Source organism: Rhinolophus hipposideros (assembly GCF_964194185.1).
Source record: "Rhinolophus hipposideros genome assembly, chromosome: 7".
Taxonomy (NCBI): Eukaryota; Metazoa; Chordata; class Mammalia; order Chiroptera; family Rhinolophidae; genus Rhinolophus; species Rhinolophus hipposideros.
The window spans coordinates 7,493,500-7,512,294 of NC_138053.1; the positions used below are offsets into that span (position 1 = coordinate 7,493,500).

The 18,795-nt window shown below is 45.5% G+C and overlaps 1 protein-coding gene across 3 annotated transcripts in view; it reads right to left on the minus strand.

The window, feature by feature from the left end:
• Positions 1-4,175: 4,175 nt before the first annotated feature.
• Positions 4,176-18,795, minus strand: part of HIP1 (huntingtin interacting protein 1) — a 143,428-nt gene continuing 128,808 nt past the window's right edge. For 2 of the 3 annotated variants that reach the window (XM_081054099.1, XM_081054100.1), the window contains exons 23-31: positions 15,557-15,667; positions 14,717-14,775; positions 14,250-14,343; positions 13,030-13,130; positions 12,633-12,738; positions 11,744-11,867; positions 11,229-11,290; positions 8,680-8,788; positions 4,176-7,908 (exon numbers count right to left, since the gene is read on the minus strand). In XM_081054099.1, the coding sequence (XP_080910225.1) occupies positions 7,856-7,908; positions 8,680-8,788; positions 11,229-11,290; positions 11,744-11,867; positions 12,633-12,738; positions 13,030-13,130; positions 14,250-14,343; positions 14,717-14,775; positions 15,557-15,667 (819 nt within the window). In that variant the 3' untranslated portion in view covers positions 4,176-7,855. The remainder of the gene's footprint in view (positions 7,909-8,679; positions 8,789-11,228; positions 11,291-11,743; positions 11,868-12,632; positions 12,739-13,029; positions 13,131-14,249; positions 14,344-14,716; positions 14,776-15,556; positions 15,668-18,795) is intronic. The other variant, XM_081054098.1, reaches the window with a different exon arrangement.

Below are 18,795 nucleotides of genomic sequence, written 5' to 3' on the forward strand. Positions count from 1 at the left end.
CCTCCTTTACACACATTGCACTTGTTCAGTGTCAGCTACCCCACTGATCACAAGCTCTAGAAGGGTGGATGTGTCCCTGTCACAGTGCTTCTTATGCCTTAAACACGGGTGACATTGAATAAGAATTTGTGGGAGGAATGAATGAATTCGCTCTCAAGGAATTTGCTTCACCATTTCTCTCATTTCTGTCACACTTCAATCCCCACCTCCTCTGACTTCTTTTTAGCCTTGAGGCATGCTTACGTCTTTCTCCTTAAAAACACTTCCCTGGATGCCATTGCTTACAATCGTACCTCATTTCGCTCTCCATCGAATACCACTAGATTTCTTGAAGTAGTGTGTCGTGTGGGGTGTCCGGCGGGGCGGCCTGCGGGGTCTCTGCTCCCGCTCCCCACATAAGAACGCAGGACATGGTGAGGCCAAAAAGGAACACCCATGGAGCCATAGGTAGGGAAGTCATACCACTATGGTCTCACTGGAGGCTGGGTTTACACGACGTGCGACCTGCTTGCTGTCCGCTTTGCTGCCAACCGACCAACTCTCCTCGACTCTCCTTACTCTCCTTCAGTCTCCTCCTTCACTCTCCTGGGCTCCCCTCCGTAGCCGCGGCAGTTATATCAGTGGCCAATGGCTTAATGGCTACAGCTAGTGGCCAACCAGCCACAGCTGACGGCCATCCACTATCTGAGCCAGCACCTCTCCACATGAGGCCGAGAGCCTGGAAACTGCTTTCTGGGGCTCTGTCCCCACATAGTGTTTCATCCCTTTCTTGTGTATACTTCAGTTTCTAATGTATGTGTCTGTTTTCTTTCCAACTTTGGAAGATCCTTAAAGAAAAAACCATATCTTGCTTACTTTTCTCTTTCCTATTGTCTCTTGTGTATAATAAGAACTCAGCAGTGTTTGCTGAGTCAGCATGATTCGAAAGGACATACCTGTTGTAATATTGGTCATTTAAAACAGCATAGGAATTGAATAAAATTTATTTTATAAAATTGATTTTGAATGTTGATTCCATGGGAACAAATTATTTTTTTTAATTGGGGAATATTGGGGAACAGTGTGTTTTTCCAGGGCCCATCAGCTTCATATCAAGTCACTGTCCTTCAATCTAGTTGTGGGGGGGCACAGCTCAGCTCCAAGTCAAGTTGTCAGACTAGTTGTGGAGGGCGCAGCTCACTGGCCCATGTGGGAATCGAACCGGTGACCTTGGTGTTATGAGCACAGCGCTCCAACTACTGAGTCAACCGGCCATCCAAAACAAAGTATATTATTAAATGATTACAATTATTCTGTTTTATTTTTTATTTAAAAAATGCATTAAATTTACTGGGGTGGCATTGAATAAAATTATGTTTCAATTGTACAGTTCTATAATACATCATCTATTTATTGCATTTAATTAGAGGAGACAAGGGGATTTCAGTACAGAGTTTGAAGGACAGTCCAGGATGCGACTGAGGACTTTGGCATTTAACTTAGAAACCTGACACCTTCTCTAGAAATAGTACTGCTATGCTATCAGCCACGTTTCAGCTGTTTGGGCTCAGAACGGGATCATTGTGCACACGGAATGAGGAAGAAGGGTCACAGAGCCCGTGTGCCCCATGAGATGGCCCGATGCAGATTACTGAACTGTGAGAGGGGAAAGGCCAAGTTAAAGGGGAACTGAGAGGGAGTGTGGGGTGACCAAAATGTGTCCACCTGCAGAAAGTGTCTGCAGTTGGCCAGTATGACCAGTGAATTCAGGAGGTGAGGATGAGAGGTGACCGCCTACCTAAGACCCATCAACGGTTCACTACTCTCTGTGGAACAAAATGAAAACTCCTTAGTCTTACTGGATTTTCACTCTCATCTGTTCCCCACACTGCAACTCGAATGGTCTTTTCAAATGCAAATATGATTTCAACATCCCTTTGCCTAAAGCCCATCAACCCCTTTCCATGTCTGCATGATCTGCTCTGCCTCTCTGGACTCATCTTGTACCCCTCTGGGGTTCGACGATACTGACCTTTCAGTCTCTTCAGTGTCCTGTCACAGGGCCTTGGCACGTGCAGCTCTTTCTACTGGGAGTGAGCTTTCCCTCCCTTGTTGCCTAGTTAACACCTCTTCATACTCTGTGTCTTAATTCAGCTGTCACTTTATTAAAGAAGCTTTTCTATAATCCCTCCTTAGAGTGCTCTATCACGTCCCTTTCTTGAACTTACTCCAGTTGTCATAATACACTTGTTTTTGTGATTATTTGGTTATCCTATTTGTTTCCCTCAATAGCCTGTAAGCTCTCGAGGGTGGAACCATGTCTATTTTGGCTCTTCACTGCGTTCCCAGGGCCTGATAGACACTTGAAAACATAGTGAATACATGGGCTCAACTTTTAAGGACAGGGAACAGAAGGCCTTCACTGTTGAATATTTCAGTGACTGCACAATGAATGAATGCATAAAATATGTGTATAACTAAGAAAGCAGTGGAAAAAGAGAATCATTCATTCACTCCAAGACAGTTAACGACCTACTGCATGTTGCGTAATGTGTTAAGAGACTGAGGACAGCCATGGTGAGCAGGATTCAAACTCACTGGCTTTAAGTCACAATGACACATATATACCGTGTTCCCCGAAAATAAGACCCAGCCGGACCACCAGCTCTAATGCGTCTTTGGGAGCAAAAATTAATATAAGACCTGGTCTTAGAGAATATAACATAATACCAGGTCTTATGTTAATTTTTGCTCCAAAAGACGCATTAGAGCTGATGGTCCGGCTAGGTCTTATTTTCAGGGAAACATGGTAGTATGCTTCAACTATATGCCCTTGGCCTAGATTTCACTTAGGCTATCCTCCCACTTGCTCATTTCAACCCTTTGTTCCTGTTTACTTTGGGAGGGCCATCTTAGGCCCCAAGCAAATTTGGCCCTTTATAAACTCTAACCACCTCCCCACCCTTTTTATGACATGTTATATCATTTTGGTGGCCTGATTTCAGGATTCCTTATAATGCTCTGCTGGCCAGAGTGACCAGCTAGCCAGGCTGCCTTCCTAGAACTGTGACTGGGAAGACCTCCTCAGGTGTGAGTACTAGAGCTTCTGGGGCATCCAGTCAAGGCCATGTGCATGTGTAGGGCGTGTAGAGGGCTGGAATGCATCTGGAAGGGGAGAAAGGTTCTGCCTGGATGGCACTGCTGGCCCAGGCCAGACCCATACCCCAGACACTTCAAACATGGGGCCTCTGTGTGCTCAGTAGTCCTCTGCCTGGCTTTCTCGACTCTCAGCTTTACACTTGACTCCAGAGTGATCTGCAAAAGAGCTGTGACCAAGAAGTATCCACCCTATCAGTGGTGCTTCAAATAGAGCGGCTCACCTTTGCATTCTGTTATAGGGAGAAAGACCAACCATAGATAAGTGCTCCCCATTTTCTGTATTTATCCAGATCATTTTCCCCACTGGGCAGTTCCGACACTATTTGCCTTCTCTTATTCTCCAGGTTCTTTGACCACCTTACAGACCCCATAGCTTCTGATTACTTGCTTCATTCTCTTACTTGATGTGTCATGTGGGCAATTATCCTGCTTGCCAACCCAGGCCTTCCCCATCTCTCGCCCATCCTGTCGGTCTCCTTGGCTGAACACACTGGCACTGCATAAGGTTGCAGACAATCCTTCTAGGGAAAGGTTGCCATGCAACCGGCTAGCTCCATTCTGTCCGCTCCCCCTGCAAACTTCTGGTAGCTATGACAGGCTGGCTCTGAATCCTCTTATGATTGGCAGCTTGTTTCGCTGAGCAGAATTCATCCCACCCAATGTTAAGGCAGCAGTTTACTTTTGCACCTTAAAAGTGGAAAAGGGCATACCCATAGCCTAAGACCACAGATTTCATGCAGAGACTTGGCCTTCTGGATAAATTACATTATTGACCACCTTGGCACTTCTGTTTGAGCATTCACAGGGACAAGAGTGTACAGAGGGTGGTCATATTTAAGGAGGGCAAACTAGAGTCTCTCTACAGCAGCAAAGGAAATGCAATAGCAGTTGTATGCTTCAGAAAATGGCCTGTCTTGAAGACCTATTCCCAGAGGTTACAGAGCTTAAGTGGACTCAATGGACCCCAGAACATAAATGTAGGCTTTTCATTAGAACCCAGACCTCAAAACCACTTTGGTCAGTTATCACCACTGCTCTCCATTGCCAGGTTGAAATATTTATTTGAAAAATTGAAAACACAGATGCAATGTATTATACAAAGAAAGGTCTCAATACCATAATAAAAGTATTGTTGGAAGGGAACAAAAGCCAGTGGCTACCTGCCCTGGGAAGGTAGGCACTCAGTGAAAAATGAAACTCATTTATAGGAACTATTCTAATGGAAAATTGGGGGAAAGGTTAAAAACAGAGAAGCCCAACCCCATCTCTCAAACCTCAGTGTGAAAGAGTTGTAAGTTTGAGACAATTGCGTTATCACCAAGATTTACCTGAACCCCCTCAGTGTGTCGATGTGAGTAGTAATCAGCTTAATTTAGGGCCTTCAAACCTGAGGTAGTTGAGGGTCACCTGAAAGACATGTCTGGAAATTAACTACTCTCAGAATCGGACCCAACGGCATCTAACAAATTGTTTTGCGTTGCTTTGGCTCCTGGGACGAAAGGCTGAGCCACCACTGTGGGTTGCTGATCCTGATTTGGTCTGGACCTGGGAGACGAAGGATTTGAGCAGCAGACAGCTGGCCGGTTGGCTGTGTTGATGGCTGGCAGGCCCCTGGTGGTGGTGTTCTCTGCTACAGGTATTGCAGCCTCTGGAGGACCGAGGACGGTGGCGAGAGGACAATGCCAGGATTGAAGGCTTTCATTGGCAGGAGGGATTCCCAGAGACTTGGAAAGGTGGTAGAAGGTAGCAAGAACTTGACCAGTCGTTGAAGACCAGCATAAGTGGAGCCAGTGGACCCCTCTAGACTAAGGAGCTGGCAAGTGAGCACTTCCCGGGTATAAGCTCAGAGGCCAAAGCATACGAACCTGCCTGAGCGACATGCACCTGTGACCCCTGTGGTACCTGGTGTGTGACTCAGCAGCTCAGACACTTCCAAAAAAGGATGCTCTGGACAATGTTTGGTCCTTCCAGCCACAGGGCTGGGGACGCCTATTTAGGTGGGATCCTAGAGATCAATCTCAATTATAATCTAATTGAAACTCCTTGCTCAGACACAAAAGAACCCCACAGAGGTCTTTTCTTCTATTTTTTCCATATCATGTACACACATATCCTTATTCTAGAGGTATTAGAGCACCGTATTATAAAATTAAATAACGGATGCAGATGTATTTCAACTCCTCATTATTTTGTTGCTGTCCCTTCTCTACGTGACCCATTTACACTGACCCATGGGACCCCAGTCACTAATGATGCTCAGTGACTAATTTAAAAGGCTGTGAGGTTCGTTTTTAGCCTTAGGATGTGATTCCTGTTTTAAGGCATTTCACACGCTCAGTTTTCAGAAGAGCCAAGGTAGGACAGTTTGATTTTGGCTACAGAATGGACTAGCTTCTAATTGAGCGATGATCAAATTATCTGATAGGCTTTGCCTTGTGTGAGACCCATCGAGGCTGTGCTGCTGTTTAAGTGCTTTCTTCACTGTTTTATTACTGGCTAAGCCCATGAAAGTTTTAAAAGTGACTGTGGCTTCTTTTTAGAGGGAGTGTTATTCAAAAAGTCTTAATCTGATCCAATACACTAGATATTTTTCCCCACTGGTAATTTGGAGCACAACTGTTTCAATTGCCGAGATTCTAGAAGCAAGGACTAGCCACCTTTGGAAATGTTGATCCACGATGAGAACACCCTGGCACAAATGGGCCAGGGACACCACACACAACTCCTTCTGAACCTCAGATGGAAAAATGCTGAGCACAAAGAACCATTAAACATGAGAGTGCTCAGTATCTACTGCTGGGCCCTCTTTAGCCCAGTGTGGTGATCACATGTATGAGTCTCAAAATCGGAGCTTATGGGAGACAGTTTTTTGAGTGCCCTGCTTAGAAAATGCAGAGAGATGGAGTTGGGTGGGGGGCAAGGGGCGGGGTGCAAGGGTGGTGATTAGGAAGGAGGGGGCTTGATTCACAGTGATCAAACAGGAACCTCACAACCTGTCACGTAGCCACACTCAGCAATGTTCTTTTGGGACAGGTCCTGGCAAGTGCTTATCGGCTACTACCTATGAGTTTGTACACATAGGAAGACACTCTTTGTCCAAGATCAAAAGGTCACTTAAATGCTGGCATCTGTCTGGAGAGGAAGTGCTGTCAGGCTGCCCATTTCTATGAGGCTGTTAATGCGTCCTCTGTCCTCATCCTGTCTGCAGGTAGCGCGGGCCCGGGATGTGTGGCTGGAAGGCGTCAGAGACAGTGGTCCCCCTTTTTTGTTTTCCCTGACCCGGATGCTCTGAGGAACCTTGCTTGCTTTGTGATCCAAGCCAGTAACAGATCGGGACGGCATCTTGGCCTTACTTCGGATTCTTGAAGACCAATGTCTAGGGCAGCGATGCAAGCCTTGCCACAGTCACACCTGAAATCCTGATTGCTTCAAGCGTCTTTTTGAAGGCTGCTGCTGCTCAACGGAGGTTAGTAATAAATATTAAAGGTACCAAACTAAGCACAGGGTTCTTTCCTCTGGGGAGCAAGTTTGCCTGATCTTCTGGGTCAATTAGGTAGAACATGGAACTATCTTCTTCAGATTCAAGAGGATACCAAGGCAGGCAGACGTTTGGTGAAAGAAATTGGAAACCCCTCACACTCCCTTTTAGGGCCCTGCCTGGGTCTGGGGGGAGATGCCAAGGAAAATTCATTCTCGGGGGAAGAGGTAAGGCTACTCTCAACAGCTCCATTCAAGCATTTTTTTCAGCCTGGTCACAAGGAGTTCCCAAGAAAGGTGTCTCCTGAAGACCTGGTCATGCACACCCCTCCTTTCCCTCTTCTTGTGGCCCTCTCACTTGGGAAGGTGGGCAGAGGCTTTCAGCTGGGCTCCAGCTTTAGGAAGGAAAGGCACTCGCTCCACTTCTGCCTTTGGAGGAAAGCTGTGGCTCAGCAGCTCCACCTGAGCCCGGGGAGTGGCCTTGGCTGACCCACACTCTCAGCACAGAGGCTGGCGGGGAGCACCAAGATGAAGCCTGAGCAGCACCGTTGCTGTTAAGTGCTGTGGTCAGGGGCCCCTGAGAGCTCGGAGCTTCAGGGGTGTTCCCTTTGGGAGAGTTGGCTATATGAGTGAAACTTGAGAAAAGAAAACCATTAAAAACCCAACCAACCACTATAAGAAGCAGTGGGAATCCACGGAACTGCCAAGAGCGGGATAGCATTGCCTTGGCACTGTCAGCCAGGACACTCCCGCTGTTCTTCTGACTCTGCTCAAACTCAGGGTAGTGTCCTGGTTTGGAATTCACCAGCCCTCTGATGCTCACAAGTTTGTGCAAATGATGAAACTGAAAAGACTGAGAAGAAAACAGAAAAGAAAATGCATAAGCTCTTCCCTCTCTAGGCTCTCAGCCACAGCAACCACAGCCCCTTGGACAAGGACACCGATTGTTTGGGGGTAAAACAGCAGGCAGGACTAGAAAGGAGGTCCTCTCTGTGGGGGTGGCCTTGTGCCCCGTCCTCTCTGGACACCAGGGAGGCGGGGAAAGAACACAGATCACGGGTTCCAACACAAAGGCTGTCACTGTGGAAGGAGTATTTGGAAGGCCATGCAAGTCCTCAGCACTGGACAATGGGAGTGGCTGCCACTGCGACTCCAAGGGTTTGCTTTGTGGCTGGGGGTGACGCACACATAGATGGGCAACAAAGATTTACACTCTGATGTGTGGGGCGCCGGTGGGGCTCTATTCTTTGTCGGTTACGGCTTCTTGCAGTGCAGGTGGAGCTGCTTCTGTTCCTACAAGACAATAACCAATTTGTTTCAGAGCCCTTCGTGCATGCACGCATTATTAGTTAACCAACAAAAACTGCCACCATGTCGGGCTCTACAGTACATTATGGTAATAACCACCTCGTCCCTAAGTTAAGAGTCTAGGAATGACTGACTGTGGGATAACTGCCATTGGTTCTCAGAGCCAGCCAGCTGCAACACAATCGGCAGTCTTCGTCGTGATCAAATTGGCCACTTTGGAAATACGGAAAAGCAGCACTCACAGAGTCTGAGCAACGAAGAGTCTCTGGGCTCGTGGGCCCAACCTTCCTCATCCCAAGCCGTTTCTATCTCCTGACCCTTCCTATCTTTTGGCCATTGCAGCCTATTGCTGGCTTTAGACAGTCAGAACCTTGTAATTCACTTGCCCCTGTCTGCCGGACCTTCACTGACCACTATTCATTCATTCATTCACTATTCAGCTTGAGGCTGGCCAGAGACTAAACTCCTGGCGAGCAAACCAGGCTAACGGGCTGGAAGGGCATGGTGGTGAGTGAGCAGTCCACTGGTCAACATTAAGGTGTTGAAAACTGACAACAAAAACTTTCCATTTACCACAGTTTATCCCAGTTTGGGGTTTATAGCTTATTTACAACTGAAAACATGCTCTGTGAGTACAGAAGAGGAGGGATTCACTGACCCACGGGTTCCTCGTTCTGTTCTCTTCGAGGGGAAGGCCCTCATGGCACAGCATGCTCCCTTCACTGAGGGCAAATGCAGGCCCTCAGAGAGGCTTACCTTCTTCCCAGCCCTCAGCAACACCTGCAAGCTCGTAGTGCTTTTTCCGAAGCTCTCCCAATTTTTGACGCTCCTTCTGCAGTTCATTTTCTAGCTCCAGCACCCTAACCTGTGGGGAAAGTGGAATTTTCCTTTTGAGCAATGATTTGAGAACTATCTTATTTTGACTTAATCCCTTTTTCTCTGTGTTTCAGTTCTCTTTTCCATATCATTCATCCTGTTTCCATAGCTTACCCAGTTCTCAATTTCAATCTCATCTCTGCTCTAATTTCTCCATCCTTTCATTCATCCATCTATCCCATCTACCTTATACTTCCTCACTGGGACCCTCTATTGGAAAGGAATGATGCTTTATGGTCCAAATGCCTGAATGGGAGTTGGGCTTATCTTGTGTTCCTCTGATAAATCACTAGCCAAAAGAAACCTCTAATGTTTGGCGTATCTGTATGGTGTGCTCCAATCTAGGCATAACCCTTCAGTCCAGGCAGGAGCCAACCATGACGGTTCTGGCATCTCCGAGGGGCTGCTGCAACTCAGGGTTATCACTGTACAGACACAGTCTCACTAAGGAGAGGTTGGATCTTGGCTACCCCTACTCCTCATTCATTTTAGTTATTTTACTTGTTAACTCAAGAAATATTTGCTGAAAAAAAAAAAAGAAATATTTGCTGAACACCCGTCATGTTCCTTGGGCTCTGCTGAAAGTCCTGGAAACACAGTGGTACACAGACAGACAAGGCCCTGCTTATCTTACAGGGGGAAGAGACAAGCTAATGAACAAGATCAGATTATCAAATGACATAAGATGATGGGATAAAGACTAAGTAAAGGTGACCAAAAAAGGCTACTCTCAGGAAAGAATTTTAAAGCTGAAACCTAAATGGCTGCAAGAGACCAGCTGTTTAGAGATCTGGGGAAAAATATTCCAGGCTGGGGAAGTAGACTCTCAGGTAGAAATAAGCTTGAAGTGTTGGGAGAACAGACAGAAGAATCCCATGTGGTTCATATGTGAGAGTGGGAGAGGGTCATGAGACGAGGTTAAAGAAACAGGCAAAGATCATTTTACCCAGGGCCCACGGGCTGGGGTTGGGAGTTTGGATATTACTCAGAGTACAAAGAGAAGGCATTGGAAGATCTTAAGCAGGGGAGTGACGTGTTGTCACTTAAGTTTTAAAAATATATAAAGAATGAACGAACTATAGAGGAGCAAGAGCAGAAATAACTATACCCAGTTAGGTGGTTCCTTTTTTTGTTTTTAAACTTTTTATTATGGGAAATGTAAAACATATACAGAATAACAGAAACTGGTATAGTGAACCCCATCATGTGCCTTTCACCTAGTTCCACCATCTATCAACTCATGGCCAGACTTGTCTCAGCAATACTCTTTCCTGTTCTTCTACCACCACCACCCTCCCAGCCTGGCCACAGGATTAATTTAAAATACAGACTCACATACATTATAGTTAAGATGTCTTTGCAGTAGCTCAGGAGAGACACAGTGGTGGCTTAGACTAGGTTAGGGATATGGAAAAAAGTGGGAAGATTCATTAAGGGCTGTGATTTGGAGATTTCAGGTGGATAAGGCTTGCTAGTGGGTTGGATGTAAAGGGCAAGGGAAAGAGAGGAACCGAGGATGACTGTTAGGTTTGGGGCTCAACCCCCAGGTTGATGGTGGGCGTGCCTTTTACCAAGATCAAGAAAACCAGGGCAGGGACCAATTTGTGTAAGAGGGAAACCAAGTGACCCGTTTTGGACATACTAAGTTTGAGACATTTATTGAGCATCAAATGGAGCTATCAAGTAGGCAGTTAGACAAGTATAGAGCTCAAGGAGAAGATCTAAGCTGAGGAGAAGAATTTGGTACTTATCAGCATAGAGATAGTATGTAAAGTCAAAAGGGACTGGATGAGACCACTAAGCAAGACAGTGTAAATAGAGGAGACGCAGGTCCGAACTCAGTTCTTTCCGGGTTTACACAGAATTTTGGCCACATGACTTTTCCTAAAGATGCTAAATGACCCATCCACAGACTTTAACAGTCTCAGCCTGACTTTACCCCAAGACTAACGACCAGTAATTTTAGCACAAGGATGTCAGGGTTTTTTCAGGATCCCACGGATTCCTACTTTGCATGGCATTATTTCATAGAACAACTGAGAGAAATGGCATTGCCTTTGATGGGTTAACAGTGAATTGATTTTTTCCAAAAATAAAGGTCATACACAAATAATTCATATCAGAAATTTTAAAAAAATTGTCTATAGTTAAGATTATTAAATGCACTTTATGGTTGGCTAGAGGGTCCCCAACAACATTTAGAGGGACTGCAGCCCAAGACTAGTGGGCAAGAGTTAAGATTCTCATCTTTACTAATCATCTCCACTATTCCTTCCAGCATCATTTACACTCATTCTTGGGCTAAAAGGTACATCTGAGTTCCTTTCCCACCAAGTCTCTCTCTTACTGGCTTCTCACCATGGGAATAATATTTGGGGTCAATGTCATAAGCAGTAGAAACTGTCTAGACTCTGAGATGGAGGTCCTACCTGGGAATCCATCTCCTGGCGTTTGATCTGGGTCAATGTCATGCTTGAGAAGTCCATGTTGTCTGCAAGGATGGAAATGAGAAGATCTTGTCAAATAATACCCCTGGCTGATTCTCGCCTGAGGTGTCGCTGAGGCCAACTTTGCTGAAATGCGTGGCTTGTCATTTACCAACACGTGGTTGCACAGAGGGAGGGATGGAGAGAAAGGAAGATGCTGTGACAAGGGAACCAGGATCAGAATTCCCGCCCTTCTACCCCCTGGATGACCAGGACTGCAGAGGCATTTCTTTGAATTCAGAGAAATGGCTACATGGAACATCTCCCTAATGGTGTGTCACTGTAACAATATAAATAGCATGCTTATGTGATATCCCTTCTTAGGAGAAAATGAGTGTAAAAAGATGAAAAATAAGAGAGAATTTGAAAACAGAACTGTGGGAAATTGGGATCATGGAGAAGAATGTAAAGAACAGCTAAATAGGATGATAGGAAAAGTATTGCTTCTAAAAGGCTACCTGTCTCCTCAATCTGTGATTTGCCGGAAGTGGTCGAGGCCACGACCGCGGCGGTGGCCTGGTTCACCCCACGGGAGGCCTGCTGCAGCTGGGCCAGGTTTGGGCTATCCTTATCAGCTTTCACCTGCCAAGGCCAAGCAGATGTGGGTTCATAAAATGTAGAGGGGCAGCAAGGACTGACTCAAAGAGTTGGTCTGATGGCTCTTGACAAATATATGTGATCCACTGTGGTCACAGTTCGACTTCTTAAAAATCATTGCCTGTGGGGTCAATTCTTGGTGTATCTCTGATATAAAAATATCATTCCTGGTTTATTTGCTTGGTGGCCTCAAACTCTAGCTTTATCAGTTACTTTGATGAAGTGCTGCAGTTGTGGAAACAATTTGGGACAATAAATAAGGACAAACGAACACTCCTTGGGGGATTATAAAACTCAGGAAGGATTTTGGTGACAAGCTTCGCATTAGGATTAGTTGGGCCAATGGTTCACATCTGAAGACTCTTTAAGAGAGGCAGACACTGGTTGAAAGCTCTGGGCCAAGCCAGGTAACCATCGGACTGCACCGACTCATTCCTTTTTTGAGTGCTCCTGGAATGCCGCAATTGCTAATCAGAGGTTGGCACGGCTGGGACCCTCAGAGGCCACTTGTAACTAAGTGAGGAGAGCCCAGAAGAGCGCATGTGGTGAGCTGGGTAGAGGGCTCCTCGCTGACAGATGAAAGGCTTTTAGAGGAGGGTGGTATGGGACCCTTGAGAGGCAGAATTTTCATTTGGGACCCAACCCCACTAGACCCTGGATAAATCATGTTTCTGGGGCCAGCTCCATGGTCCAAAGTATCTCTAACCTCGCCAGGCCTTCAGAGTCTCGGGAGTCCAACATGGGTCCTACCTTGGATGCAGCCACAAGTTGGGCTGTGCTAGCAGCAATTTCATGGGAACACACCATTAGCTCCTCAAACTTCCCTCTGCCTTGTACCACCAGATCGGCTGCATCACTGACAGTTCGGAAAGGAGAAGATGGATTACGTGACTGTCAGTCACAGCTGCAACACCTTGTGCTCTCTCCTCTAGACCACTCCCATCACCCTGGCAGCCAGGGAGCACAGCCTGTCTGCTCTTGTGCTACCCCAGGAGACCCAAGCTCCCTTCTAAACTTTCAGTCCTATTTACTTCCTTATCAACAGTGTACTTCTAGGGGGGCAGGTTTTTCCCCCCTTAGTTACTCTCTGGGGTGGATTAATGGAATGGGGGTGGGGTGAGGAGTATGGGGACTGACAGATACTTACACCATGACAGTAGCTCCCCAGCCCACAGCTTTGGAGGCTGAGATGAGTCCTTCCGTCCATCGAGAATTCTTGGCATAAAACTCTTTAAGGGATGCTGTGCCCTAGAGAAGTGAGAAATAATAATAGCTACCTTTTATTGAGAGCCTATTATGTGCCAGGTGCTTTTATATACATTACCCCATATAGTTTCACAGTAACTCTGAAAGGCAAGCCTCATTATTCCCATTTTACAGATAAGAAAACTGAGATTCTGAGAGGCAAAAATACTTTCCGCAAGGTCATGCAGGAAATAAATGAAGCAAATCCTAGGCTTTTCTGACTCCAAAACTCAAAGCATTACTACATTTCTACATTGTGCCTGCGAGTGTATGTGTGTGTGTGTGTGTATTTTATATGTATTTGTGAATAATTTATGATCTCAGGGGAGTCTAGCTGTTCTTCATGATTTGTCCAAAAAGGAGAATATCAATGAATAATTTTTAAAAATTATTTCTACTTGGATTTAAAAATGCATTTGTGCTTTGGAAGTGTCCGATAGTCAGAATCTGCAGATACTCTATGCTCTGTTCCTCTTTCTATTTTGGGGACCAAAAACATCACCTCTCTGACAAAAAGCACCATCAACCAAATCAGATACAGTTTCGTGCTTTATATGATGTTTCTAGGCTCATGAATCCTCCCTAGAACTTTGTCTCCTGAGCCACAGCTGCCTCAGCGATGTGGGAAAAAACAAGATGGCAATAACGCCAGAGAAGGAGTGAGAAAAATCAGTGTGACCCTGTCAACATGAGACTGAGGCAGAGTCTGTCTGAATCACTGAGTTGACTACTGTTGGAAAGAGACAAAGCAAAGCCCAGTGTGAAAAGTCAGCACCAGGTTCTCCTGATTTGCCCATTTTTCCAAAGCCCTCATGTACTTCTCCCAGGGCCCAGACTTGCAATGCACACTGGGCTTCCACAGCAGGTTCTGCCGGGGTTAATAAACCTGTCACTGGAAGTTCTAGCTGGTCACTCTCTGGGGACCTGGCAGTGTTCCAACTTCTTCCCCTGGCATCGGCTGACATCCACAGGAGTGGCAGCTGCGCCCTCAGATGGAGACGGCTGCGCACATAGATTTCACTGAATGTGGATGAATGTATCAAATAGACTTAGCCTCTCGGTGAGCTGGGAATCATAACTAACGTCTGTTCTCCCTGCCCACGGGCCCTCACCCACGCTTACCCGGCCACTCTCCACGATCTCTTTCTGGAGATCCTTTGAGGCCACAATCAGGACCTGAATAGCTTGCATTAGGCTGGTACATGAAGCAAGAATCCTGCAAAAAAAGATTTTAAAAGATGAGGGACAAAGAACAAAGATCAACAACAATGAAGAGGACACTTATTTCATTCCTGAACACAGGCACACTTGGAATGGGAAAGAAGGCAGGGAATGCCCTGAGGTTGAAACCCTGAAGGAACGGTAGGTGAGTGAGGAGGCCTGATGTGGATCCCCTCCACGAGGCACAGCTAAGTGAGCTTCTTGGGGGTTCCTTTCCCCCTGCAATGCAAGTGATGCTATCAGCATCATTAATACTGTTCTTGACTCAACCCTTCCCTGGGGCTGTAATGTTTTATTCTAATTAGTATAATCCACTGTAGGCAAGATTGTTCCTGATCACCGAGGTGCCACCAGCTGCTCAGACTGACCTTTCGTTCACCTCCAATTTGACTCCCGTGTCTCCTGCTCGGGATTTGCTGAGCATTTCCTGTTAAGAAGAAGCAGGATTTCTCAGAATGTCACGGGTACTGAGAACACACTGGTGTCTTACTACACTTTGGGTCCAATATCCAAATCTAGAAGAGCCCATTCGCATCCTTGCAAGAAGCAGGAAAGAATCCAGACTTCCGCTCTATTCCACGGGGAGCAATTACAGCAGGCTGGCACTACTGCTGTGACAGACTGGCACCCAGGCCGATGTGCACAGAGCTGAAAGCCATGGCACTGTGCCAACAGGGCGGCTGCTACCAGGTCCAGAGGCCGGTCCTCACAAGACAGGCTGCCTATTTTCCACCAAAGGAGCAACAGGTGACCTGTCCAACGGTGCCCACCCAGCTTTTCCCTCATGCAAGCGTTGCCATTGATTTACTGAATGCCTGGCACTGGGAGAGATGTGCATTATGTCATTTAACTCTTACGACGTCCCTCTGAGGTAGGTACTTTTATTATCTCCATCAGATGAAAACGGAACCTGAAGCTTAGCGAGGCTAATATAACTTATTAGAAGTCATGCATTTAGTAAGGAGTCAGTCAATCTGGAACTTGGATGCAGGATGGCCTGACGCCCGAGTATTTGTGATCCTAGAGGAAACTGCTCACCTTCTCTTGGTGAGAACTTCATTTTCTAGCCCTCAGACATCCTGGGAAGTTCGGGTTTTGGTTTATTTTTACAGGGGCCTCGGAGGCCTTCATGAACGACTGAGATACATCCAATAGAAAATGTGGCCAAAGGGCAGCTGCAAGAGCATCACTTGAGGACATTTCCATACCTCGATTCTGGCTGTAGCAGTTTCAATGGCAGCTGAAGTAGCAGCCATCTCCTTGTCCACAAGGTCCCCTAACTCCTCCTGTTTGATGTCCAGGCCTCTGGGCAGGAGCTCCTGAGAAGAGCATCACAAAGGCTGAAATGACCCTTTGACCCTCTCTAGTCTCCTGTGGCAGACACGTAATCCTCACGCGACAGCAGAAGGCATGCGGGCCCCACCACGTCACTCATTTCTGTAAGCCCTGGAGGGGCATCCCCCCGAGGCCTTGTCTGGCACTCTCTACCCTGTGACCTCTGGAACCCATGCTCCACTCTCTACCCTCACTCAGAACCCTTTCAGAAGGCCACCCCTGCTTAACCCACAAAGCCCTTCAGTTGTGGCTGCTTGGAGCCTAACCCCACAGTTGCACAGTGTTGATTGTATCTGTTGCTTGGGATGTGTTTCAAAAACCTCTTCAAATATAGATAATGTCTTCCAACCACACAACCTGCCTCTTATTTAACTTTGCTCCCACAGCAATCATATGAGGCAGCTACTCCTCCCACTGTACAGAGGGGAAGCCAAAGCTCAGAGAGTTCCCTGAGAGTTACACTGCCAAGAAATGGTAAAGCAGGGATTGGAACTCAGGTCTGATGGCCCATGATTGTTTCTAAACATATGTGTTATACATACAAGTATAGAAAATAGTTTACTAACATGGTTTAAAGAATAAGAACAATGACCCATGTTATCCACCACCCAACTTAATAGCTTAAGAAACATTATTCGTATCTTCGAAATCTCCTTTGTATTGTGTCCTGATCCCATCTCCCATCCTCCCTACACCAAGATGAACACAGAATTCAGGAGAATGCTTACAACATCTTTTTTTACACTCCATACGACTGTATCCTTAAACAATGTTAAATTTTCACATTTTGGTCTTTATTAAGAGGGATCATATTGTACGTATTTTTCAATGACTTTCTTTTTCACTCAGCATTCTGTGTGTGAGATCCAACCTGTAACCTAATTTGATTCCTAGCTATATACCCGAGAGAAAACCTTCCATATGTGCATCAGGAAACGTGTATAAGAATGACCATAGTGGCACATTCGTTCATAATAGCTCCAAACTGGAAATAACCCAAATGTCCACCAACAAGTGAATACGTATAAAAATTAAGCAATATTCACACAATAGAGCAGTGAAAATGAATGTACTCGCATGGATGAATCTCATACACAGAATGTTGGAAAAAGCCAGGTTGTAGAAGAAAAGTCTTTTAACACGTAGAACTAATAATATGTTGCATGCGGGGTCAGAGGCAAGGGGAGTAGTATTTCTATTATCTTCTTCTGGAACTCTGATTCAACATTCTACATATAACCTCTAGATTCCAACATATAGAATCTGTGCCCTGTTCTGTGTAGTTCCTTCAGTTCTGTCATCCAGTTCACTAATTCTTTCTTTAGCTTTGTTTTAACCTACTGTTGAATCTGCATATTTTAAAGTTTTTACTTTCAATGACTATATTTTTCATTTCTAAAAGTTCTGTGCTTCTTTTTCAAATATATCTTGTTACTTCTGAAAATATCTTATTCTTCGATCACATTCTTAATACCTTTAAAAAAGTTCTTTAACATGTCAAGCATAGCTATTGTGAACTTACATCCCTTGGAACTTTATTTATGAAACTTCTTTAAGGTTTAGATTCAAAGTACAGTATACCTTGGTTTTCAAACGTCCCCACTGAAGAACATTTTGGTTTACGAAAGCCGTAAATTTTATGGATCTATGGTATTATTAGATAGTAAAATTCATGCTAAATTTGCAGTTTTAGGGGTTGATTTTAAAGGTCTGGAACAGATTAATCCATTTTGCATTACTTTCTATAGAGAAACTGTGCCTCGGTTTTCGAACGTTTCAAACTCAAACAGTCTTCCGGAACGGATTACATTCGAAAAGCGTGGTACCACTTCATATTCCTTCAGAGACACTGGGACCTGCTTCTGCCAGGTACCTGGGCCCCTAACCACCTGAATAGTTTAAGCTTCATTTTGTTTGGTGTGTTTTTAGGCCACACAGGTAGTATGAGATTTGAACTTGAACCCACGGAAAGGTGGCTTGTGGTTAGGAATTCTCTAGGCAGTTGTGTTTTCTGTCTCAACTTGTCAAGGTTGAGACAAGATTGCCCCTGTAGCGTAGGCTTTTCTCCCATTCACTCAAGGTGTGGCCCTTTGGACTTCCGTTTTGGGGAGGGAGGCTCTCCATTCCAATATTTTCTCCTACTTGGACCCAGGTTTTGTTACTTTTTCTCCTATGTATGTGTAGCCCATTAAAATCCAAGCTCTAGGCCACCAGAGATGGACAAACACTGGCTCTGGTATCCTTTTGGTTTCTGAGTCTGAGAATTTCCTTAGTTCAGATTTAATTAAAAAAAAATTTTTTTTCTTCTAAATTTTATTCAGCATTTTCCATGTCTGGTTCTGGGAAGAATCTCTAAACATCTAGTCAGTCCTATTGCCAGGAAGGAAACTTGCCCATCGTCTTCCTATCACATGTTGCTTTGCTTTCATGAACCTTTTCTCCTCATGGTGTCCTACGTGCTTTGCAGGTGCCTCCAGAATTCTCAGTTCTGAACTACACTGGGGAAGACGTTCTACCTCCAATGAAAGGCAGGCTGTGGCAATACTGCCCAGGCCACCAGCCCCAATTTACTAACACCAGATAGCACCATGCTTACGTCACCCTATAGAAAGAGAGGTTAGCAATTCACCATTGTCCATCGTCTTCCTTTATCCAGACATAAAGGATATTACCTATTTCTCCCCAGTATGAACCTTTCTCGCCCATCTGATCCATCCTTTTATCTGTTTTCTCTCTCTCTGTACATATTCAATTAACTAAACATTTCCTGGGTGTCAACTACCTGCCAGATATTACTCCAGGGACAGGGGATACCATATGAAGAAGGTATGGGCTCTACTTTTGAGGACTCATTGGGGGGAAATACACAGGTAACAGACACATTACAGTGCTAGCCACCAACTGTAAGGTAAAGGAAGTGGGCGAGGGGATCCCAGAAAGGTGAGGAAGGGCCAGATTATAAAGGTCCTTGTAGGTCATATTACATAATATGCTTTTTGTTATCAAACAAGAGGGATCACAATCAGATCTCTGTTTTGGGAAGACAGCAGAGGAAAGAGGCCAAGGCAGAGAAACAAATCAGAAAGCTGTTTTAAGAGTTCAAACGAGAGTT